Source organism: Lepeophtheirus salmonis, chromosome 13 (genome assembly GCF_016086655.4).
Source record: "Lepeophtheirus salmonis chromosome 13, UVic_Lsal_1.4, whole genome shotgun sequence".
Classification (NCBI taxonomy): Eukaryota; Metazoa; Arthropoda; class Copepoda; order Siphonostomatoida; family Caligidae; genus Lepeophtheirus; species Lepeophtheirus salmonis.
In genome coordinates this window covers 43,282,264-43,309,028 of record NC_052143.2, presented here as the reverse complement: position 1 = coordinate 43,309,028, position 26,765 = coordinate 43,282,264, and the positions used below count along the sequence as shown (strand labels likewise).

Sequence of the window (26,765 nt, the reverse complement as noted above, 5' to 3'; positions counted from 1 at the left end):
TCGATCACGTTCAAGTGTCATTTTCTCGATTTATATCTAACCATGTTTGTTTTGTTTTATAGTAATTGCTTATTCTTCAATATATCGAAATATTAATTAATTTTCCTCACTCAACCTTAATTAATTATTGAATTAGTCAGTTCTCCGATTTCAATTGACCATCCCGTAGAATATTCAGTATTAGTTACATCGACAAATTGATGTCTTAAGGATATCTGTGAAATGAAAGTTTTTAACATTTTAATTTTGATTTGATAGATAGATTAATGGTTATTGAAATATCTGATTGTATTAATTGACCTCATTCAAGCTATGCCGATTTAATTTTCACTCTTTAGAGCCCATTGAATTTTTCTGATAGCCTTTGTCTATCTCTAGATTATAAATTTGACAATGAAATGTTCATATTAGTGAAGCCTGGAATCGTGCCTGGATTCTGGTATTGGAATCGATCCCAGTATAGAATGATAAAAAAGGAACTGTAATTTACAATTTATTTTTGGAAATTATCTATGTAAGCCCAAGCCTTTCTAACCAACGACTGCCGTAAGTATTGACTTCACTCCCTTAAGATTGTGAAAAATATGTAAAACACCATGGAGTATAATATAGGTAATAAAAGAGAGTATGACATTTGTGTTTATAAAATGTCATTACGATTTTGCAAAAAATAATGGCTGAAACCATTGTGATGAATCTCCTTTCACATTAACCAAATTGGGTCTTACATATGTGTAAAAACTAGGGACATTTCCTTCTTTCAGTTTTAAATAGTATAAATATATGACTCCAAAATTAGTTAATTGTTAATACATTCAAAATAGAGATAAAGACTTGAACCTTAATTCTATCTTGCACAATTTCTCTGAAAAGGAACCAAAAAAAAGACCGAAGATAAGTTGGTGGGTTTTTTCAATTTTCATTTTTTTTATTTTAATTCAACTAATTCAAGTTCAGAGCACTGATTAGGAGGCAAGAACTAAAAAGATTGACAGCTGAAAAAAAAAGCAAATACAGACTATCATTTTTTGATAGCGAGGGAACTCCGTGAAGTCACACTAAACTACGACTTAAAGTTAGAATCGACCTTATAAAAATCGTGAATTCGTGAAACTCAGATTCGAGACCATTTGAAATAAAAAGACTTCAAAAAATAGGAGAGAAAATCAAATTTCTAAGGATCTTTAACACGCTGATTCAAAAGAATTAAATAGAAAATAAATTATTCTATTTATTTCCACATATACTACTTAAATCAATTTAGTTGAAACACAAATATCCTAACTTTCTGCGCATTTTTCCCCTTCAAGGAACCACTTCTATTTTTTATCATTTCTTTTTAATGTTATTGATTGTAGGCCTTTAATTTTAAGAGAGATAGAGTAGAAAAAAGGTTTTCGGCTCTTGTATTAAAATACATTTTATTTTTATAAGGTTTTTATTTGCTATTATGTTTTTTTCAGTTATTTCCTTATCTTAACTTGTATTCAAAATTAAAGAACTAATGATCTACTTGTATACATAATAATATCCTCATTCAATAGTGTCTGAAATTACAGGATAATTGCTTATTAACTAATTGTAAAATCGTAAGTGTTTTACAAAGATACTCAAACCTTTACAAATTACACAAATTGAAAAAAATATTAGTTTTGTTTACAAATCCAACTTTAGTTAATTATTATTTATTCTTTTTGTATTCAAATCTGGCTTTGGACAATTTTGTATACATTTTTTAAAGTATTTTGACACTTTACAAAAATTTACCCAAAATTTAATAGAAAATAAATTTTTTTCATTTATAATTTAACAAATGCAAATGTTGAAAAATCAATTTCATTTTGTCTTAAATGAATAACGTCTTTTTTTTATTTGTTTAAAGTAAATAAATCATATTATATAGAGTAAAAAATTGATATTTCCTTTTCAAAAATAATTAAATGGTCTCTGGAGAGTTTAGTTCAGTAGCAATATGGATTTGATTCCAATATATGTATTTGATGCAAAAATAACTCGAAGTTTTTGAAACAATATATATAAATAGATTAATTCTTTAATTCATTTATTATTTTATTCAAATCTTTCTAATGCACTGACTATATGTGTCACATATAGTCAGTGATGAAAATCCTGTGTATAATAGGCATGTTAAAAAAAGAAGAAACCGAAAATGAACATAATAACCCTAACAATTTTAGGAATGTTTTGAGATGGTTGTGTCTATACAGATGTTAGTTGGAAAGCAATACGAACCTTGGATATATAGTCCTTGTCAATTTTCTCTATCCTTTGTTGAAGGATGACTTGAGATCTATAATATACAGAAATCATGTTTGCTCATTAATGACGGAGAAGAATGCTAAAGTATAAATCCTTGTTGGACTCGGAGTAGAATTGACATCGAAGTAATTCCTGTCTATATCATTACTAGATATGGAGTGGGGTTTGTATTTCTTTCTTTCATATCATTGCTTCTCGCAGCTAATTTAATGAAACACCCTGAAAGCTAAACTATTCTCCTCCAACACATTGTAATTTCATCTATGCCTATGGTCAGGGACGTCTGCAAGATTTTATTTTAGAGAGGGGGGGGGCTTTTTTCTGGAATTTCTCAGAAAAAAAAAAATCCAAAAATTACAAAAATTTCGCAAAAAATCATTTTTTTCCCGGAAAAAAATTTCAAATATTGAATTTTTTGCAAAAAAAATTCAAAAAACCATTGCTATTCACAAAAATTTGAAAATTTTATAGCCATTCACAACAAAAGTTCAAATATATTTTTCGGAAAAAAATTCAAATATTGTATTTTTTGGAAACAAATTTCAAATATTACATTTTAATTTGCCCTAATGACGAAAAAAATTCCTAGTAAAAGCAAACATTCCTTCATTTTGGGGATTACAGGCCCTCCATCCCACCCGCTGCGGACGCCCCAGATAGTATTAGCATCACTAGTATTTACCAGGGAATTGCATAGTGAATAAGTTAAAATTTATTTAGGTCATTCAGAACTTGATGAAATGACAAATACATAGGTTCAATTAGTAACTTATTTTTTCCCCTAAATGTAAATCAATTACCGAATGGAATACATAATATATTTTGGAACAAAAAGTTATTCGAGTGTAAAGTTGGAATACGAAAAGATAAGAATTGAATTGGAGTTTTTTTCAAATTAAAAAAAAAAATACAATTTTTACGACTTTTTTTTTATTTTTCAATTATAGAGTTTGTTAAATTTATATCTCATCTTCATATATAACATGTATAGTATTATATATATATATCTATAATTTCATATACCTACCTAGCTAGTTATTCAGTTGTTGTTTTTGTCTTCTATAAAACCAATTTGAATGTGATGAAGTTATGTATTTGGTGCATAAACTTTTCAAATATTTTTTTCGGGAAACCGTATTTGATTTCTGGCGTTTATTGAAATACATGAGTATTGTAAACCTTTCCATTGAATATTATGTCAGTATAATATGTAAATAAAAAGGCGGCGTCCTGAGGGTGTTGTAGGGGCGTCCATAGGATTATGGCGATTTTTTGTTTGAAAAAAATATAAAAAATTAAAATTTGTAGAATAAAAATCAAAAATTAAATTTCAAATATTATTTTTCTTTTTGCTTGGATTGCTTGCTTTAGTTCATAAATTTGAGGACTTTTTGAGTGGTTACGCTATTTGTGGGTTAATATTTTTATGAATTAGTGGTGCCGTAAGTACTGGTTCTTCTACCAATTTAGTATAATATTGGGTTTTTCCCACATTGTTCAGGTGGAGTTGCACTTGTGCTGCACTTAATCGATCTGACCTATGAAATTGAATTAAATATACATTTTTATGTATATTGTTGTTACCTTTATTGTATCACGCAAACTTTCCTCCAAAAAAGAACATATACAATCCCTAAAATTATCGAGTAGTTAGCTAAATCAAGTCAATCATACCAACTACAATTTATATCTTATTTACACCCAGATTATTAAATATATATTATTTCTTCAGCATTTTTAAAATAAATTACATGTTATTAAAATCTACATAGTATTTTATTTGATATTGTATTATAATATTACTTAGTAATATTTTATTAAAATGGCCGTTATATATTTGTATTTGTCTAGGATAGCCAAAATTGCTTCATAGAAAAAATAAAATGGCCAATATTTATATTATATAAACGACGAGTGATCAACAAGAAATTGTATTCCTGTTCTTTTGGAAACGGATCATTAGTATAGAAGAACTTATTACTTTGTTCATTTATCAAAAATAATAAATTATGAAATAACCATGACGTATCAAGTCAAATGAGATAATCAACAGCTGACAACCAAATACAAAGGGTATTTTTATCGTCGTTATCTTTATTGTATCACACAACTTTTCCTCCCAAAAGAAACAGAAAAAAGGTACGCAATCATATGGTAGTTAGCGGAATAAGTCAGTCGTACCAATCGCTATTTATATCTTATATACTCGTAGACTATCAGAGTCATATTACTTCTTCACCATTTTTAAAAGGAATTACATATTATTACAATCTACATAGTAGATGTACATATTATAATATTGCTTAGTAATATTTGATTAAAAGATTAGTTCAGATTAGATATTATATTATTTCTATGAAGAAATAGACAAAATTTCTTCATATAAATAATAAAATGCCCAATGTATTTATTATATAAACTATGAGGGATTAACAAGAAATTGTATTCCTGTTCTTTTAAAAACAAAGCATATGTATAGAAGAACTTATTACTTTGTGTATTTATGAAAAAGAATAAATTATGAAATAGCAATGACGTATCAAGAGGGAATCGACAGCTTACAACAAAATATAAAGAGTATTTTTGTGTAACACCGTGGTATATTTTTAGAGTTGTAAAAACTGTGACTTTAAACCAGTGCAAGACTTTTTGTATTTACATCTGAAACAAGATTTTTTTTTTTTTTTTTTTTTTTTTTTTTTAAATCTGTTACCATTATTCTTTAAATCCTGAGGAGGGAACATTAAGTTATAAAGGGTTTGAGGTCATGGATAATAGAGTTTATAAAACACCAGTACGATACTTTTTGTAGTTGCAAACACTGAAATGAACTCAGTGTCTCCTGGGGTAAAGATAATCTTAGGAAAGAATCAACAAAATAATCAATGTGGTAATAAAATTATTACTTTTTATAACTTTAAAAGGGTCTAAATGATCTCAAATTGTTGCCTTTATTGTATTTCACAACCTTTTCTCCGAAAAAAAAAACCAGAAAAGAGACCCAAAATCCGAATTAAATAGTTCAATTCTTCGTCACTGTATAATTATTATGGAATAACTGTAGGGAATTGTTTACAGCTAGACATAACTCAATCTAATTTAGTCAATTACACTAATTATAAGAACAGAACCAGAAACATCGACTGGTTACAACATTAAACAATGTAAATTTTTAGGTTAATGAGATAATATTTATCTTTTGTCGTTTTTAGCGATGGGATTTTTGTAGAGAAACATAATATTTTTATATTCTGTTCGTGTTCTACAAAAACTCCATCCCTAATTATTTTTGATAGAGGGTGTGTGAATGAGTGTTTTTTATCCTTCCTTTGATTTCCTTTCTCTAGGAGCAACCAGATATCGAACCTAGCACATTGACTTCAAGAAACAATTTCTCTTGATTGTGTTGCTTACTAAGCTAAGCCCCTCCATAAGTAAGGTTCTACAACCCTTTTAGAATAGTACCGTTTCAAATGCGTCGGTACCCTTGTACCACTGTAGTACCGGTAAACCAAACAACCCTCTCTAAGATAGATAGATGTGCAGAGTGGTCTGATAAATGGAGAACAATTTTAATCGCTTAGATCTTAGCTTTTATAGGTTGTGTGATATAAATAACTTTAATTCTGAATAGCTACGTGTGTTGTTAATAAATAATTAAAATATGAAAAAAAAATACGTAGGCATTTAGAGATCCAGCAGACCAGACAAAACCATTATATGCGAATTGCGTCACGCGGGATTCACTCCGCATGATATTATCAAGTAAAATCCATAGGAAATATCACAGGGTGAGAGAAGACAAAAATAATCCTCAATATCGTGGCGGGGCTAAAAAATTCAATCCATAGAAATCTGACCACCCCTATCCCCAGTAAACTCACAAAGACCAGAAACGTTAGCAATACGACCATGAAGAGAGCCATCAGTGTCGATCTGGGATATCAATAAAAGTCTATAAAAAGTAACAATGATTCCAGTTAGGACCCATCTAGTGAGTAAAAATAAGATGAATGACAGTAATCCATACAGTCCATACATTTTTTATCTAAAGAATAAAAATATAGTCATATTAATGAAATTTCGCATGCACTTTGCATGTAGCAGTAAGCATATCCGTCATATTAAAGAATAAGGGAGTATTTATAGAGTTATTTTAAGGGGTTTTTTGTGACGTCAGAGCTGATGTGAAGAGTTCATAATATAATATTGTTTGGTAATCGTTTTAATAGTAACTACTAATATATTAATTTCATAAATTTTCCTACTGTACCTCTATTTATATAGTGACTGGCGATGGAGTCCGGAAATAAAACATGGATTTGTCCGGTTGCTATTTGTGGCTCACCTAATAATGTGATTTATCACGATTTCTCTAAGGATTACTAAAGGATAAAGATTTGGAAAGGGTCGACTTGGAAAGACAGACATACAGAATTTGTGAAAATCATTTTATGGAAAACAACTATGAGAGAAGTTTAAGGAATGAACTATTAGGCTTGCCTTTAAAAAGAAAATTAAAACCGGATGCTATTCCTTCCCAAAATCTTGTAACAGGACAAAAGCCAATGCCGACCCCTAGCAAAAGGGAGCAAAGGGAAGCAAATGATAAATGATTTTGTCGATTCCATTTCGAAGGCAAATGAAGAAAAAGCTGTCATTTCCAATTATTTTGCACCGTCTGTTGTTCTTGATGTTGTTGAACTTAAACTTGTATAATCCTCTGATCAAACGCCCTTGGAACTAGCTGAGACATCGTCTCGTAACAAAGTAAAAATATACCACTCGTCCAATCAAACTTATACGGAGAAAACGATCGATTCGTACAGCCAAGCGTGCAGATCCTCGACTTTAAAAATTACACGAGGAACTAAAAGAAGATCTCCTGACTCAAAAACTCAAGTCTCTTACGGAAAAAATCAACAACTTCAGGAAACCGTTAAGATCTTCCAAGAACAAAAAGCTAAAATCTAGATTATATTTTCAAGAGTCAATGAAAGGAGAACTTGAAATGTTTTTACTAAGGATCAAAGTAAACTCATCGTCAGTGAAAAGAAGTCTAGTTGATGGAAGAAAAAGGATATTACTCAGGGACTAGTAATCAAGTTTCTCTCCTCAAAAGCTTACAGATACATTCAGTCCAGTAGCCTTTTTCCGGTTCCTTGTGTATCAATATCCAAAAGGTGGATCCAAAATTTTAAAACAATGCCTAGTGTTCAATCTAACATTATTGAAATTGTCTCTCAACAATTAAAATCAATATAAGTTCCAAATGCACACCTAGCCGTCTCATGTTTTGATGAAATGATGATCAAGGAGGAAGCCATCTATTTTATTCACTATCAAAGGATTTATTTTCCAAAGATAAATATGCATGTATTAGGCAAAATCATCTTTCGTAGACCTACTCTCTCTTGGAATATACTACCAACAGCTTGTACAGCAGAATTACAGCGTCCATTAAAACCATTAGTATATTTTAGATATTCTATTTGGGTTAGATTAAAGTTGTGGGTTGTATCAAGATTTCCTAAAGTAGTATTTCATCTTTCAGCCATTCTATTTGACGTATAACTGGTAAGAAATAATCAATTCCAAAATATGTTGCAACTAAATCAAGGTATATATTTTCAGCTTTTTTAGTCATCTTATTTCGAGACGGATTAACATCAGGATCGGTCTTATTCCTTAGCTATCAGAGGCCATTGTATAAATTGGAAAACCCCACAGACTTTTTTTAGTATTCCACAAGTGAATTTATGAATTAATATAGGATCATGTTTCGAGCTACGTCTAGCTTATCTATCCATAATAATGTCAATGAATAAGGAGTTCCATTTTAGAACTCCAGGAATTCATTGTGTATCAGTGTGATTCAATCATCAACTCCTTAACATTTACATAACCAACAAAATATTTATTATTTCATGGAATCTATTGAAAAAGATGAAGAAACAGTACCTAACTAAAGTGTTATTTTTCAATGTTATTTTAGAATTGGAAAATAATAGGATTCGTATTATTGGAATGGTTTCAGATATGGACCCAAAAATATCCACCTTTGGAGAGAATTAGGATTATCTACTTATAAAACATACTTTTCCTGTCTATTCAACAAGGATAAACGTAAATCTACGTTTGCAGATGTCTCTCACTTACTGAAGTGACTGAGAAATCATTTCATTGGTCAGGGCTTTCAATTAGGGGTAGAACTCTCATTTTAATCGAGACAATTAGAAAACTATTAGATAAGTAATGAGGAACTTCGAATATGTCATAAATTAAGTTATGATCATTTAAATGTAGTTGGAAATGCCAGACAACGGTTTGGCCAGCCGCTGAATTATTCAGTAACTAGTACCATTTGACTTTTAAATCAAATATAAGTTCCAAGTGAATGTGAATCTAAACAGAAATTTGCTGATTTCATCGAACTTGTAGATAAATTGTTTCATGTCGTGAACAGTTTGCAACCTGTAATAAATAAAACATTCGGATGTGGTTATGGGGTTAATTTGGATGAACAAAGGGGAATTCTTAATTCAATGATACATGTGGTAGGAAAAATGAAACAAGTTGAAAGGAATCAAAATGAAGATATTATCCTGTGTAGGTCATCTACAGGGTGTCCACGATAAATTGGAACTACTTTAAACTTCATCCAGATCCATAATGTGGATAATTGGGATTAAATCATACTAACATAAAAGGTTGCGTGAACAATACACTATAACTTCCACCACAATTGTTTTGACAACAAAAAATAGTCATCATGGAACAAGCAAGGAGAGACGCCATCCTCGAATTGGCTCGCGTGGGACACAAACCCTCTGTTATCTACAAGCTTCTTAACTACCCCAAGACCACGGTGCACCGGGTCTTCAATACTTGTGAGGTTGAGGGGAAGGTCTGCCGCAAGGCCCACAACATGAAAAGTGACCAAATCCGTACTCCCTGCTTTCTTGAAGGCCTCCGGAAGTCCATCAAGGCTTCGCCGGGGACTTCCTTGTCTAGGTTGGCCAAGAACCGTGGAGTGAGCAAGCAGCTGATCTCCAAGGCTGTGAATGAGGACTTCGGGTACAGGTCATACCGAATGGCCAAACAACACATCCTCAAGGCATCCATGAAGGCCACCAGGCTCACCAACTGTAAGCGTCTCCTCAATGACCTGAAGAGCCATGGAGGAAGAATCATCTTCTTCTCCGACGAGAAGAACTGGCCTGTTTATAGAAGCTACAACGTCCAGGATGACAGGTGGCTTGCCATGGAGAGAAAAGAGGTCCCTGCAGTCTTCACCACAAAGTTCCCGGCCTCCGTGATGACCCTGGGTGTCATCTGCAGCACCGGTGAGGTGATGCCTCCTTTCTTCTTCAATCCCAAGGAAAGGGTTAACGCGATAAGGTGCTGCGAAGTCATGGAGGAGTTCGTCATCCCCTGGATGAAGGATACGGCCGCTGGCAGGGAGTTCATATTTTAACAAGACTCAGCGCCCGCACACATTACCATGAGGACCACTAATCTCTTCAACTCCCACGACATCACATTCTAGGATCGCAACACCTAGTCCTCCAACTCACCCCACCTCAATCCGTGTGATTACTACTGGTAGGGGAAGTTGGAGAGGGAGGTGTGCAAGGTCAGCCACAAGAGCATCGCGGCCCTGAAGGGCTCCATTACGAGGGAGTGGAATACTGTCGATTCCGCAGAAGTTATGAGGGCATGCAAATCCTTTAGAGGCAGGATGGAGAAGATTGTGGCTGCTGAGGGAGAACATGTTGAATAAATTTATTGTTTAATATCATGTCTAACTTTTTCATATTAACAAATACACTCCAAATTCCATTTTATCAAGCAGGTTGAATTTTAAGAGGGGTCCAATTTATCGTGGACACCCTGTATCTTAAAGTCTTTCCAAAAAAAAAAAAAAAATGGCATAATTATCTCAACAAAGTCGATGATGACGTAGGAGATTTTGCAAGTATTCCCAACAAAATCCACTGTCAGAAGAGGGATTTATATTTGTTGTGGGTATGTGGACAAAAATTTCCGCCCCAAATTCCCAACATTAGGAATCCATAGCTCCTATCTTAATGTTCCGCCTATTCCATACCTACAAACTCTATCAAGAGGTGGATTAATTCAACCATCTACGGAATTTTTAAACTTTTCAAAGAAAATAGAAGACGAATTTAATCAATTTCACAGCAAGCTATACCTTGAATTATGGTTGAAAGATGATTCTTTATTATGCTGTCTATCAACAAGTTCTATTAAAATCCAGAGTTATTTCAACCATTAATAAAATAATTATAAGTACAATATAAAATACGGGTACGTCCTATTAATTATATAATATAATAATAATATCAAAAACAAACTTCGCTTTATTAATATATATATTAGCGTTGAACTCGATCCGAGACCGATTTTTTATTCGTTTAGTCTTAAGGGATTTTTTCTGAAATAATATTTAGACCATGGACCGAAATTCAATTCATAGACCAAAATTTCTAATAAAAAACGTAGCTGGACCGAATTATTTAAAAGTATTACGATCCAGTGCCGTTATCAGGATATATATACTTTTTTTGGGGGGGGGGGGCTGGTTAGAGTGATGATGGATAAGAAGATAAACAGTACTATTCAAAAACATAATTGGGGAACCAGGACTCTCATTCCCCCGTAATTACGGCCCTACGGTCTCAAATTGATCTAGGATTTCCAGACCGAAGACTGTACGTACTCCCCATTTCTTATCTTTTTTAACATGACTCTCTAACCCTACACACTCTCATAGCTAAACATCATGTTAAGTCATATTCAGTATTTTTTATTGATTCTGTGTATTTTTCTTTTTTAATATGAGGCGCTGTGGTTTAGCCTACACGCTCGTTGTTAAAAATGAGTCCTCCTCATATTAAAAAAAAAGTAAAACATTATTTTATTAATATAAATGTTATTTAGATTGCTTAAATAATTACATAAGATAGGTATAATGTCATTTGTCTTGCTAATCAATTCTTATGTTTCATAATTTAAGGGAAATTGAGTCTACACATATTTTAACCAACAATTTCAGATTTAAAAAAAAGGGGGAAATCCAAAGAACGCCTAACAAAAAATTACCTCAATTGGGAAGTCAAAAAATAATCCATCTCTCCAAAGGGGTGTTACGACTTTTATTGACTTCTAAGAATTTTTTTTTTTTTTAAATAATCACAAAAATATATTTGTTTAAAACCAGATATTGGAAAAAAATATTTCTTTAATATCCCATTTATCTCTCCTCTTGCTCGGAATATCATAACAAGGAAGCAAATGGAATGATCAAGGCTCGCTTTATGAAATATTCAGAGATGTGGATAATTTTTCTTTGAGTTATTTTCATAAATTGACTCTTCTATGGTTTAAGCTGACTTTACGCATAATGTACTCAATAAAGGTATTACATTGATAGGATCATATTTATTAATTTCAATCAAGGGCCTTGTTTTAGAATTGTATCATTTTATAATCTGTCATTGATATAAATTTTTGATAAAAACTATCAATTCAATGTGTATAATAATTAAGAACTATACTCTAAATATAATTAACTGTTAAACCATGTTTTTGTTTTTTTAATTTCCTTTCCTTTTTGACAGTCTAGGTTGAGTGGATAAAAAAGTTACTAGTAAACATATAAAAATTATCCGGTTAAACCCTGGAAAATTTAGATCGTAACACCCCCAGACTTGTACAAAATAATGCAAACATTTCAGGGGAATTGTGACTTTTATTAATTATTATCAATCCATAGGAACAAAGTGAATATTTATAGAGGTAATTTAAATAGATAGATGAATATATAAAAGTACAAGACGAAAATCATAACTTGTTTTGACTCATTAAAAATGAAAAAAAAAAGAAATACAAAAAACAAGACTTCCAAATTATTACAGGAGCTCTCAACTATTCCATTCTTAATTTTTTATTAACTATAAAAACAAGTTAAACAATATATTTTTAAGTTTTTTTAAAAAATAGGTTCAGATTTAGTGAATATGTAAAAAAGTGTATGTATATAGTAACAAAGAAACAGAAATGGTGGATGATAATAATAGGTAATGCAACACTCAATAAAGGGGAATTCACCATATTCATGGACGACTCAAAATACATCAAATTGAAATAATGCGAATTGATCTTGAAAATGTTTTTACTTTTCTCTCATGCAAGAGGCATTAATATTTCATTCTTAAAAATCAGGTAGCCGTTTAACATTTACATAAATAAAGTATGTTACTCAGGGGGAGAAAATAAAAAGTACTAATTATAGTGACAATAGATTTCAAAAATATATATGGATATATTTATAAGACGGTAGGGCCCTTTAAAATACATATGAGTAATAGGTTTTTTTTTTTCATTTGTGACTAAGTAAGTGAATTTGACTATTAAATTCAAAATTGAGGAAAATAGAATTAGGGAAACAAGAGTGCTAAGAGATCAAAGTTTCCTCTTGAATATTTAAAAAAAAAGTAAATAGGAATGTGGCGTGTTTTTTTTTTTTTGTTTTTTTTTAAATATTTCTCTGTCATTAAAAGCATGCTCGATGACCATATATTTTCTTTTAAAATATATGAGAAATGCATAAATATAAATTCAGAAGAAATATTTATATATTTATTTCTTTAGTTTTAAGAATGTTTTCTATGTCATTTTTGGTCAAATGTAATTCTTTTTCTTATTCCTAAGAAAATATTTAAAAAAAAGAAAATGTATGGATTTTGTTTTTCGTTTTTTTTTTTTTTTTAATTTCCAAAATATACAATCACAGCCAAAAATATGCATAAATTTGTTCATATTATGAGGAAGTCAAGGATTAATTTCCTATAAAAGATCCTTATACATAAGCTAATAAATGGTTTCTTCGGACTCTTCAGAATCAGCTTCCATAACCCGTAAAATAGAAGTCATGGCACTGTTTGGAATTAGGGTTCCTACAATACGTTTACCATTCTCAAGCTTCAGTCTTACCACCTAAAAAAGAAGAAAACGAAATCTTCAAATAAGGAATTATTTTTTAAGTAAAATATTACGTACCTGCATTTTGGAACCAATACCTTTGCGATTTCCATCATGTGTTAAAACAGTTTCTACTTGCGTCCATACAGTTAACACAGATCCAGCTAACACATTATATGTCTTTCGTCTTAATCCAACTTCACAATGAATTCCTATAGACACATTCTTACATTTACCTCGCCTAGTATGGAGTAGTACATATACATATATAAATAATTCATTCTGGAAACAATTAGCTAATTGTATTTTACCAGTAAGCGTGAGAGCATATTTTAGTTGACGCCTTGAATTGGCCGTTCCAATGAGGTTCAGCTTCATCAGGGGATACCTTCTTATATTTCTTTTTCAACTCTGACAAGGATTCATTTTTAACCTAAAATAAAACAGTGCTATCACTATTCACAAATAATGAACAAATTATTTTTAACATACCTGTTGCCCAGTATTAGGCCGATAAAGGACAAACATTTTTTCTTTCTTATTTTCTTTGCCTTTCTTATTATCAAGAGCAACGGCTAAGATTGCAGTCTTTTTATTATTACGAACCTAAAATGACAAATAATCAAGTTTTTTGAAAAGTTTATATATTTTAATGTATTTACTTGATGAGACACCCAATAGCCTTCATCCGCTCCAACGAGTTCGCTCCACTTTTCTTGAGAGGCTTCCCAAGAAAGGCCCCTCTCCACATGCAGCACGTGTAATTCAATTTTAGTAACACCAGTAGCATGCTTTCTTTTAAAAGTATGAGTCTTAACAAGTTCAACTCTGTCCTCTTCAGTCAAACCGACATCAAGAATACCTTGATCATATTTTCCCGTTCGTTTAGCTTGTGAAATAATGGCATCTAAAGTATCGGAAAAGTACTTGAATAACATATTTTGTATGTGAACTTTAAGTCCCAAAATGCGATTGAGAAACTTGGACATATCATTATATCCTTTATCTAGAGTTAGAACGCCAGATGAGTCCTCACTTTGAGTGATTAACCCAACCCCGATCAATCCATTCGCAATATCTTTAAAAAAGTCTCCTGGATAGTCTGTTGGTGGCTTAACAATAGGTGATTCATATCCCATAATAGCTTTAAAAGTAGCTTCAAGAGCCGTTCGTCCATACTTGTTATCAATATTGAAACGTGAGAGATCTCTCGTATCCGTTGCACGACGATCCCCGTGTGTAAGTGCCCCCTATAACACAAAGTGAAGTATTAAAAAAACAAATTAACATTAACTTAAAGAGTTCTTACCAAGCTTTCTAAACGTTTAGCTACAATGGATGCAAATCTATGTTCTCCTGCTAAATCCGATATAAGTAGTATATATTCTGGAGCAGATACTTGATTTGAACGATGAGTACGACCAAATTGCTGAATGGCTCTGTCTGCAGACCATGGCAATTCCAGAGTCATATGAACCCTACGTTTCCTATTTTTCACCCGTCTATCAGCTTGCAAAGATATACCTGAGGAAGCAGCTTCGGAAATAATAGCAACGTCCTTCTCTCCACGCATGAAACGGTTTTTTTCAGTGATGTTCAGAGTTTCTAAGGGGACATCAAATTCTGACCGAGATTCATAGCGCACATCTCCGTTTTGTGCCTAGACAATTAATAGTAAAAAATTAGAAATTACTTAATTCACTTAATAGGAATGAAGAAAAACGAAAATAAATTCAAATACCTGAACAACTCGTCCTTTACGTCCTGTCATTTCAGACACGTTTTCCGGTCCCCCTAGTTCGTCAATAAGTTGATCTAGTGTGTTAGCTGGAAGTATTTTGCCTAATTTCTCTATTTTTTGAAGCATTTCATCTCTCATCTGACATGCCTTTTCTATATTTTCAGCAGATGGCTGTGAGGAATGAGGAGTTTCTAATTTAGGAGGTAGTAGGGGTTCTTTTGGTTTAATAGAACCATTTTTATTTTGTTCCATCATCATTTTTTGGGCCTTAGCATAAAAAGGATCACTAGTAATTGGATCCTTAGCTTTCTTCTTCTTCTTCTTTTTATCATTTTTTGATTTTCCTCTACGAGCCCAGGGATCATCATCTTCATTATCAGAGCCTCCAAATGGATTAAAATCTTCTTCAGATTCATCGTCATCATAGTCTTCCTCGTCTTCATCTTCGTCTTCAGACCCTGCTTCAAAATCAGAACCCTTATCATCATCATCTTCTTCATCATCAGTGGAATCAACCTCAAATTTAATACGTTTTGCTTCAGTTTTGGTGTTATTGGTTCGTTTTTTCCGTTTACTACCGTTTATTGAGTCTTCTTCTTTAATTGAAGAGCTATTCTTGTCAACTTTGATCCCTAAATCATCCAAAATAGTCTTTTGTTTGGTATAACTAAGTATTCTATTGAGTTTTTCCTTATCTCGCGCAGGAAAATGTTTTTCAACAAGAGACAATAATACACCTTTAGCAGTTGAAACAAAATCAGTCAACTCTTCTTCACGTTCAATAGCTTCAATAGTACGAGCTTCTCCAGTTGATTGAAGACCGATAACGACACATTTGCCCATTTTAATTACATCTTCTGCGATTTTAACAACATGATCAACCTTTGAAGCAATACAAAGATATTTAAAGAACCTTTGATGAGAACTCCAAAACTGACCCCACATAGTTTTTCTCATTTTTTTATCTGCGTCTACAAGTTCAGCTGCTTCATGAAATTTATGAAAGAGATCAACCCAAATATCGACGGACTTATTGTAAATCCGACGCATACTTTCAGAGAGTTCAATTTCCTCAACTTTGAACGTAACTCCTTGAAAACTCAATTGCCTTGCAATATAAGCACCACGTAATTTCATGTCCATTGCCACAATTTCCATAGCACCAACTCCCCTTTTTTCAACAGAACTAAGAAATTCTTGAAAGTCTCTAAATGGAGAACCAGGTCCCCATATTCCAAGACGCACCATATAAGCCATGTGTTTGGGTTCAGAAGCGCCTGTAGCTGAGGCATATACAATTCTTGCTTTAGGTAACTTATTTTGTAGTTCTAGTACTGTTTGTCCAGTTTTAGTAGGTTTTCCTGCTCCACTAGGACATAAATTTTTAGCTTTGTGACATTCATCAAAAACGATAAGTCCGTCAAAATCTTCACCACACCAGTTTAAGATTTGTTTCAAACGGGTTTTGTACTTTCCGGTTCCTTGAGATTCTCCAATAAGGGCAGAATAAGTAGAAAATATAACTCCTTTTTTAATATTATTATTGATGGATGAGTTAATCTTTGCATACTTCATCTGAAATACAAAGATTACATGTTAAATGAAACTATACATATATAAGTTAATGTATTTTAAATACATATGTTATTCCAAATTTAAAATACTATTTACTAACTTTGCTAAGGAAATTCACTTCGATATCAGAAGCACCAATATCAGCCAAATCTCTCTCGGCGTCATACTTTAAATCATTAGACACAGAAACCCAAATTGACCTCCTACGACCTTTGCAATAATTTTCAAATATAATACCAGCAATTGTACGACCCTTTCCTACACCAGCCCCATCACCTATTAGAAAACCAGCTCTATCTCCATTTGGTAGAAATTGAGCGTGTTGTTGACTGGTATAGGTTATAGATTCCAGTTGAAGAGCCGATAACTTTCCTTCATCAATTGTAGAGGCAGGAATAGAGACTTCATACCACACCTCCGGAGGTTCAACACTTGCCAAACTAGCTGTTTCTACCACAGGATCTGGATGATTTCGGCCAATTTTCAGTTTAGGAGGCTTATAATTTGAATATGTTTCAATTACACCCATATCTTCCTCATCTTCAGCTGCTACTTCCTCATCTTCGGCATTTGAATCGGCTTTAAAAGGATTAGGAACATTATTCATCCATAAATTGTTGATTTGATTTTGTCGGAGAGCTCCTGACGTTGGCATCATATTCCCCACACCAAAAGAATTGAAATTCCCGGCCATTGATAAATTACTAAATGGATTTGGTAATGGACCAACATTCATTGAGCCATTCATAGCAAAAGGATTGGGCATGCCACCAATCATTCTTGATAGATTGCCATTACCCATTGCTATATAGAAATTAAAAATATTAGTAGGTGAATAACAGAAAAAGTTCTTATTGCTACCGATGTACTAGCCAAAAATTGTGATTTGAAAATTTAAAAATATTAAAAGTGTTAAAAAAATGTATGATACCAAAATTTTGAAGGAAAATTTTAATTTTTCGTCAATATATAATAAATATAATAATGAATATACTTTATTGTATAGTTATAACCTTTTTCATATTTCAATATACAGCTACTTCATTTTGTGTCTAAGTATTAAGCTATATACTGTCATATGAATCCAACGTTGGATTAAAGTGTCTGAGAAAATGCTTATTCGATACTACGAAAATTGTTGATTATTTAAGCTAGTAGGACGGTCCATAGAAGTCAGAACCCACAATTAACGACTATATCAAATATATTCAGTTTAAAAATAGGGGGGAAAGCTTTTAGTACTCCAATAATCATCATAAAAAACATATATACGTAATATGGGAAGATCTGAACTTTTTCACGTGCAATTTTAGGCAGATAGAGATCAAAAAGAGCCTCCCTCAAGGACAATCTGCTCAATTCCAATTTGATCTTGGTGAACGTGTTTTCTACCTCAAACATCAAGAGTTGAGGAAGAATATTCTTAAGAAAAGTATCCTTGGTAAGAAAATAATCATTACCGAATACAAACATATATTAGGGTTAGAAACAACCCAACAATTTCCGGACTTTTCGAGATGAGTATTAATTATGAAATGAACTAGTATTTAAAACAACGACAGTTTGTTAAAATAAATCAAAAAAGCATATATTGTAAAATGTGTGGGTTGGACAGGGATGCATTAATTGAAATTATTTTATCAATATTTTGTGCCTTCACCCCACACATTTCGATAAATCTTGAGAAAAGAGGCAAGTATGGCAGTTGGTGTCTTATCTAAAGCAGGATTTGTGAAAGAATGCCAAATATTACATAAACACATAATCATTAAAATGACATATCATCATATTGAACGTAAATTAAGACTAAAGACACTTCGATGATAAACAATAATTATCATCAGGAATAAGTATCCCCAGTTGTTATTTAGTATTGAACTGAGTATGTATGTACAATGTGCTCATAACAATTAATAAATGTCTACTTTCTGCTCCATTACCAGTAAACACCGTTTGAAGAACATGGTTGTGCTAAAATACAGATACTCAAATCACATTTAAACAGGTGATAATTCACACGTAAATGAAGTAAGCAAGCAATGCACTCAACAGTCAAGTTTTGAGAAAGGTTTTTATTTATATACCGCATGCATGTATCATCCAGTATTTCCATGATTGTAAATAAATAATTCATTCAGAAAGAAGGTGATTTTGGCATTCATATTAAATAAACACAAGTTGTCAATCTTGCAATAATTTTGAGAGAAGTACTTTGGTTACTTCGGTTTATTCTAGACAGTAGTGTTGTCTAGTGGAATTAAGGAGAATCAGCTATATCAACCTTTAAAAACGCCTCAAAATCGGATAAATATATTTTCGTACATCCAAATTTACGAATTTGAAAATGACAAGCTCATTAATCGAAGAAAAAAAAGGGAGGCGGGGATATCTGAAATGATGTCATAGACCAGTAATAACTATGGCATTTCGCCATCATTGAATTTAAACAAATATACGTTAATGTTGAACCTATGAGGACCGATATGAAGCCTCTAAATTTTTAAGGCTCCTTAACTTATTAATTTATAAACAAAGGCAGGGCAGTAGAACCACCTTTTTCAACATACAACCTATGTAGTTATTATTGCCCCTTTGATAGGAAACGTAGCCTTTTAGAATAATTTTCCAGAATTCCCAAAATGTCTTGCATTGAAGCTTTATAACTTTTTAAGATTGATCCGTTCCTAGTTATACTGTGAGCTATTACGTTGAAATGTTCAATTTGAAAGTAGTCAATGTGCACAGTATTAGCACACCCAAATCCAAACCCATGAAGTTTTATTAGTCTTTCGGATATCACTAGAAATCGGCTTAGCTACAACTAAAATCAGCTAAATTTTCTATCTATCGGTTAAATGATAGTCTTTTCGGCTAGACATGTCAAAAATTGGCTGAACTGGCAACATAGTAGTTTTCAAATAATTTCCCAGAGCAATTGGTTTCCAATAATTAAAAGTACTCTCTCAATGTCCATGGAGCACATAAATTTAAAATGATTTTATCAGAGTATGAGAATAATAAACAATATTTTTATATGAAACTTTTTCTATGTTCTGTATCATACATTCATTATACATTTAACATAATATTCTTTCAAAAGGGTAAGTTCCCATTGTTTAAAAAATATAAAATTTGATTTTGTTATCACAAATCTCAAATTCAGTTACGCATTTTTTAGTTTTAGCTTATTTATTATTGAAATAAAATGTATACAAAATAGGTAAGAGGTAAAAAATCAAATATCACTTATATTCTTTCAATTTACTTTGAGTAATATACCTAAATATTGAGCATCTATGGGGCTAATTTTGTCTAAATTAGACTGAATTTGATTTTAATATATGTATGTATATTTTTTATAAATTATGTACATAATACATAAAATCGACCATTCAAAAAAGGATACATTTAAGGAACATTTGTAAAATAAGGGTTAAGTCTATTAAGAATTCAGTTGAGTAATCATTACCTTGCAAAGCATAAAGCCATTCATCCCTGTCTGCATGTGTTAAAAATCAAATAAAACACAGAAATTGTTAATAAACAAATCATAAACTGATTTTTATGTACATAATGTAAACTATCTACTTACATTTTTGTAACAAACTTGATGATGAAAGATTATAATAGGGATCTTGAGCAGCCATTAGACTTGGAGACATGAAAGGTGATGAAAAATCGAATCCTCCTAGCCCTCTAGACATATTCGATGCTAAATTGTTGAGAGACGCAAAATTGGCACTCGATGTATTTGGAAGAAGACTCCTTGGATTACTACTTTTTTTAGCTCCAACTATCCCCACGACCTCGAGGTCATCGTCTTGATTGTCTTTAGCCTTGAGTAAACTTTTTTCTTCTAAAAAAAATATTGATATAAATGAATATATGTACAACAAAATACAAAAAATTAGAATAGTCAGTCATTATGAATATAATCTAGTAATTTATAAAGTAAAGCAACAGATCCAATTTAAGACTTTAAAGTAGTAATTAAAGATTATTCATATATTTGAATTCGTAATGTTAGTTAATAATTTTAGATTTACATTCATAAATATTGATCTAAGACGGACATTAAACAAAATTCGTTACATTCAATACCTTGGATCATATTTTCTACTAAAGAAAAACGAAGCAATCTCTACATTCAACCAATCAATAAAAAGTAAGTGGTTCGTGACTTAAAAAGACCGAAAATTGAGATTTGGCAATAAAGCGATGCACATCATTTACAACATAGAACAAAAACGCATAGAGTACGCAAAAAAATACAATTAAAATGATTAAAAACCATATTAACAATTTCCAAGAGTACTACCTAGAAATATGGAGTTGCATTGAAGAGAGCTTTCTTTTTGTTAGAAACTTCTCTTCTTTGTATCTACGTATGTAACAGCTCTCTCTCTCCTTTCTTCCTCTTCTCATCATAGAAATGAAGGAAGGGACGACAACTTACAGACTGCTGGAGGATGAGAGCATCATTCACATGAATTTGTGTTATTTTTTTTGAAAACATACTCTTGGTACCTACTATAAATCGTTCCATTATTTATTCTGTTTATACTAAAGACAAAAATCAATAGTATACACAACATGGACACATTTATGTATATACTTCTTTTTAATAAATAGATTGGTCAGATATAAAAAAACCCTACAGTGATTACTTTTAAAGTTGATTATGAAATTGAGTTATATTAAGAGATTAAGCATATCTTATATAAAACAGCTGAATAAATAAATGCTGATTGAGAAAATAAAGCGTTAATTAATACACTAAAAATAAAATTAACTTTTATTATGATAATGCACAGTTTATATTCATTTTAACTTTTGTCAAATATGTAAAAAGTTTCATAATATTCATCTCTTCCTTCTTTGTCAAATAATCGTTTAATGCAAAAAAAAATGCGTGAACTATATCATAAATCAAAAAATGTAATCAGACATCATCTTTCATAAAAAATAATTAATGTCTTCTTAAATAAATCAAACAAAGGTATTGAAGGCTTATTGACACAAAGAAAGAATACGGAAAAACAGGGGAGTTATTTAAGCAGAAATTAGTATTATAAACAGTAGCAATTTCTTAAATAAACATATGATATCTAGCCATTAATTCAAAAGGTGTATTAAAACACAAAATTAATCAATACTTCAGTACAGTCAAATTTGGACAAGAGAAACATTAAAAAAGTTACTTAATGAACAATTTTTCATAAAAATAGCATTAATATAAATTATCTGGAAAAGAGTAACTTTTAATGTTTCTGATCAGTAATTCCAAAAATATTTATGTACTTACAATTAGAAATGTCATATAAATTCATAAATAATTTTTGGAACATATATCTTCAATAAGTTGATCTTTTTTTACTATCCATATGTAACATCTACCTCATTCACGAAAATGAACTTCTTAATGAAACAATAACTATTTGGTATTTGGATAAGAGCAACAATTTCCTTGAAATTGGTGTGTTACTATTATCCGGATTTATAATAAATAAACTTGAAGGGTTCAAAGGCCTGGTATAATTAGTCATTTAAACAGATTACCAAATATATTATTTAATAAAAATCAATAAAAGACTTCAAAATATCCCATGTGTTAATTAAGTTAAATATACCAGAGTAGTATGTACGCACTTAAACTACTTCTGAAAACAAAACAAAAAGTATCGATGTTTGATTAAGAGATATATTTTACTAAATTTGAGTTTTCGCCTATATAAAAGCTGCATAAATTGAAGCTATTTATAGTACGTGTTATTATGAATTCACTCTGCCGGTTGAGTAATACTACTCAAGATTATACTAGTTTGAGTATTATAATCATGGCTTGAATTATATATATTCGAAACACCAGTACTTTTTGTTAACAACAGAAACTAAGATAAACCCATATTTCACATCACTAAAAGTTTTGTAGTTATTAATAACAAATACATAAAAGATAAGAATAATGATGTTTCTTAAATAAAAAAAATGTGTCGACATCCATTCCCAATAATAAATCATGTGACATATTCGTCATTTCGGGACCCCTAACAACCATAATTTCATTGTAACAATGAAAACCCTTTTTCCATTAGTACTAAGGAAAATAGTTGGCCTTACTGTCCATCAAAAATGTAATGCCAAGTTTTTTATACATATGCCTGACCCTAAAATGTATTAAAAATATACCTTATTCTTTTACAATATTATTTTCATATTATAAATAAAAAATTAACTAGTATAATGGAATTAATAAGATATTTTTCTGTAATGATATTACTCTTCCCATATATAACTGATCCCAAAAAATATTAATTGTATAAATCTAGTATTTTTAGGACTTTTCAGTACATAATAATTTAGTTAAGTTCAAATTTCAGTGTTTATCATTGGCGTCAAGTAATACTCAATGATACGTAGTTTGTATCAGTCTATATTTAAAACTGAAGACTGTAGTCCAGTTCAGTCACAGTCTGGTCCAGTTCGGACCTGTAAATCAGACATAAAACTTATTAAGTTCGGTCCTCGATGACGTCACTCAACTTTAGTTCTTTTTTTTCTTTTTTTTTAATCATGAGTCGGAAAGACAGGTGACAATGACGGGTCCTAAGCTTGGACTAAATAAAGAAACCCTCCTCAACACTTATGATAAGTGTTGAGGGTTTTAGAATTCTTAAAGCCCCTTGATGCAGGTGCATCAAGATATATTGTAAATTTGTGCGCTTTCTGTAGTAAAATGATCTACTTTGAGCCCCCAAGATGCTGTTTCCTTTAATGATGATGTTCCATACGAACTTAACCCCAGAGTTTGCTCACTACTCCTGACTTTGATCTAAGAGGCCTTATTTGAAGTAGGATTGACTAAGACACGTGTCCCTCTGAGTGTGGAGTCCTACTTTCCCCTCAGCGCTTCACTTACTTGAAGTGGACGGGCCTCCGATCTTCTTTTGAATCGTTTTGAGGCTCATTCCTCCTCCTGGAACCTCAAGCTCATCAGGATCCTCAAAATCGGAATCATCCTCTTCTTCCTCCTCCTCCATCTCAGGGGGAGTCTCCTCCTTTTTATGCACATCCTCTTCTTCGTCAGTATCGTCAAACTCATCGCGGGATCCCATGATGATTCCGCACGTCGTGGTCGATGCTACACTCAACACTTCACTTTACTCGAGTAGTACGTCTACAACAATATCACTATTGCTCATAGTCCACACAATTCAAAGACAAATCTATTCAACTCCGTTTGTCACAGCGAGTAGTAAACTCACTCCTCCACTCAACTCTGTAGCAGCGATAACTTCTCACCGATAAGATGAATACAGAATAAATAATAATGAGTAATGAGTCTGCTAAACCGGGAACCAAGAAAATGTCCTAGCTATCTCTCCTTCGTCTTCTTCTTCTTCTCTCTCTCTCTCTCTCTTTTACTTCTCCTAACAGTCAGACCCTACATAACGAACACACATGTCTCTCTTTATAGCCAATCACACACAAAAACAATCATCACCTAAAGATTCAAATTCCTTATTACAACTTTCAACAACTACAAAGTTCCAAAATAAAGCCGATGCTGAGGAATGAGGTTTATAAACCAAAAAGCATAAGCTAAGGTTCTACTGTATATCAAATGATTTAAAAAAAAAAAAAAGATTGAGACTCCTCCTTCTTTTGTTTTTTCTCCCTCGTTTTTTTTCTTGTACATACTAAGTGAACACTGTGTTGTTACGTAAGTATGCCCTTGCCGCCATTTTCTTCATCATACGACCACACAAAGGGTTTCATAATTCATAATCACATTATTGATATTTACTATTTAAGTGGATTCAGTGTCTTAAAGCAATGCTAATTGATTATACTATTTATTGTTCTCACATTTTCAGTTAATAATGATAATTGTTATTTAGGGTACTTCTAAGTTGAGTCTCCCTTTTTTATCCTTTATTTTACATTTGATAAAGTTAAGATCCATATTTGGATATTTATTTAGTTATGCAAAAACAATTAGGTTTATTTATGAACTGCGGTAGATGACCTGTATTGCTTGTAATTATTAGTAGAGCTGCATAAAATATGACAGCAAGTGCGATATTTTTTTTAGTTTCAACCTGAACAGATTATTTTGTTTTCCAAAGCTGCAATCATAATTTTTTTACTCTTGAAGAGAGGAAATTTAAGTTTAAAGTAATCATTCGTGCGTGTGTTCATGAATTACTAAGAGTAACAAGTAGGATTTATTTTAGAGTTATAAACAGTGTGAATCTTTCTTATACTCAGTTAAAAATTGAGGATCAACATCAGAGTCATTTCTTGCTTGATACATAGGGGATTTGTTTATTTTCTTCCTTTCACGTCCAGGGCTCACACTAAAATTCCCTATATTTGCCCAAGATAGTTGCATTTGCCTACATTTCATAATCAGCATACATTACATCATAAATGTGTTTGTTTTTCTATGACGTAAATAAAAAAATTGTCTGAAACATAAAAAAAAAAGGCAGTACATATAATTTCCGTTGAGATTTTAATTTTCATAGGGAAGATCGAGTGAGGAGATTAGAGGTTTTGTTATTCATTCTTGACTAAAATCTTTGTCAAGGCATGTTTCTTAACATACCAAAAAAAAGGTTTGTTCATAATTGCTATTTTATATATGAAACTGAATCAACGAACCTCTCCATATTACTCCTTCTCTCATTACGAATACTCCATGTTCTTTGCTAAGAACTATTCTCAGACAAAGCACCTTTTAAGTATTCGTAAGTTTGCTCATTCACTTTTTAGCATGGTAATTTCGTATGTGATTGTATTGACAAACAAAAGGAAATTCTAACATACTAGATACAAATTACAATCATATAGGAGGAGAAACTTCAAAAAGTTATTTCAAGTAAAATATAAGATATTCAGATGATATTCTTCAGTTTCACTACCTGTTATAATTTTCTCTAGTATTGATTGAAATCGAGATCACTGTTGATACATATTAAGAGATATATGTTTTTCGTTCTGTATGATAAGCACTTCAAAGTTTGCACCAAGTTTATCCAAGACAACAATCCGAAGAAGTTGTAACAGCTAGTATATTTATATCCATTATAGAAGAGGAAGAGTTACAATTTAAGAATGAAAAGCAAATTCTGATATGACCAGCTCCTTGCTTCAAAAGGTTTCCCCTCTAAGACTAAACTACAGGATCAAATAAATATTCTCCAATTGACGTTACTTTTTCTATGTTTGTGTGAATATAGCTTGTCTATAACCTCATAATAAATATGAGAGTAAATACATTATGGATAGAGAATCATCACACGTTTATTAGTTATTATTTACATATAATTTTACTCTTTGCAAAATATTATAAATATAACTTAATGGATTGTACTAAAGTGAACTTAAATGCTGTCCAATACAGAAATACTCTTTTTAACTACATTTTTATTCTATAAATAAGTTTTATTTTATACAAGCATTAGCCTCCTAAGATAAAATCGAAATTTCTTTAAAGAAATAGCTTTAAATTAATAATAAATGATATTATGAATTAATGATAAATTATGTTAATACATTTTAAAGTCGAATGTTAAAAAAATCTAAAACGACTTTTAAAATGTCTGCATCATACTTTCAACTCGAATTATGTTTGTTTAAAGTGAAAAATATGTGATTTTTATTTGTATCTTCAATCTCAGTGATGAGAGTCTTAAACTTGAAATTTTTTGACACAATTTATGAATAACTCAGATAATTCATAGCCTTATTGTTCGTTAATAAATCCAATTTGGATAATAATAATGTTCTTAATTCATCTGAAGACTATGTTATAAAGTTCTAATAAGCTAATCATGAAATTGCAATCCATTCATTTTTTTTAAGTAATGATATTGAAAGTCTTCTAGTTTTTTCAACGACAAAAGAGACTCACAAAATCAAAGTAATAGCTATTAAGGAGTTGGAATTGAAGTGTACAGGATGTGTAATTGTCCATCAGGACTGAATATCACGAATTCATACATATAAATGGAACTTATTAAAGTGTTCGAGATGAGTATTTTATTAGTTTTGTATATCAAGGACTCAAATGGATCAAAGAGTTTCCTTAGGTAGAATTTAAAACATAGTTGACTTTAGAAGGAATATATTCAGGAGGTTCAACAGAATAACTGGA

General features: G+C 31.4%; 1 protein-coding gene and 1 long non-coding RNA gene across 5 annotated transcripts; one reads left to right on the top strand and one right to left on the bottom strand.

Moving 5' to 3' along the window:
- Positions 1-12,035: 12,035 nt before the first annotated feature.
- On the bottom strand, positions 12,036-24,147 carry LOC121127399 (protein strawberry notch homolog 1). 4 transcript variants are annotated; one of them, XM_040722735.2, is made up of 11 exons: positions 23,523-24,018; positions 20,196-20,459; positions 20,073-20,102; positions 16,704-17,407; positions 15,029-16,603; positions 14,597-14,947; positions 13,950-14,537; positions 13,780-13,893; positions 13,599-13,720; positions 13,366-13,528; positions 12,036-13,302 (listed from the first exon to the last, which is right to left on the bottom strand). In XM_040722735.2, the coding sequence occupies exons 1-11, from the start codon at positions 23,716-23,718 to the stop codon at positions 13,177-13,179; spliced, it is 4,233 nt and encodes a 1,410-aa protein (XP_040578669.1). In that variant the 5' UTR covers positions 23,719-24,018; the 3' UTR covers positions 12,036-13,176. The 4 variants fall into 4 exon arrangements, with proteins under 4 accessions (XP_040578669.1, XP_040578671.1, XP_040578670.1 ...); XM_040722737.2 differs by lacking the exon at positions 23,523-24,018 and adding an exon at positions 20,705-20,963; XM_040722736.2 differs by lacking the exon at positions 20,073-20,102 and having other exon boundaries at positions 23,523-24,147.
- Positions 24,148-24,329: 182 nt separating this feature from the next.
- Positions 24,330-26,030, top strand: LOC121128069 (uncharacterized). Its single transcript, XR_005868024.2, has 2 exons — positions 24,330-25,487; positions 25,550-26,030. It is a non-coding gene; the product is annotated as an uncharacterized lncRNA (long non-coding RNA).
- The last annotated feature ends 735 nt before the right edge of the window (positions 26,031-26,765 follow it).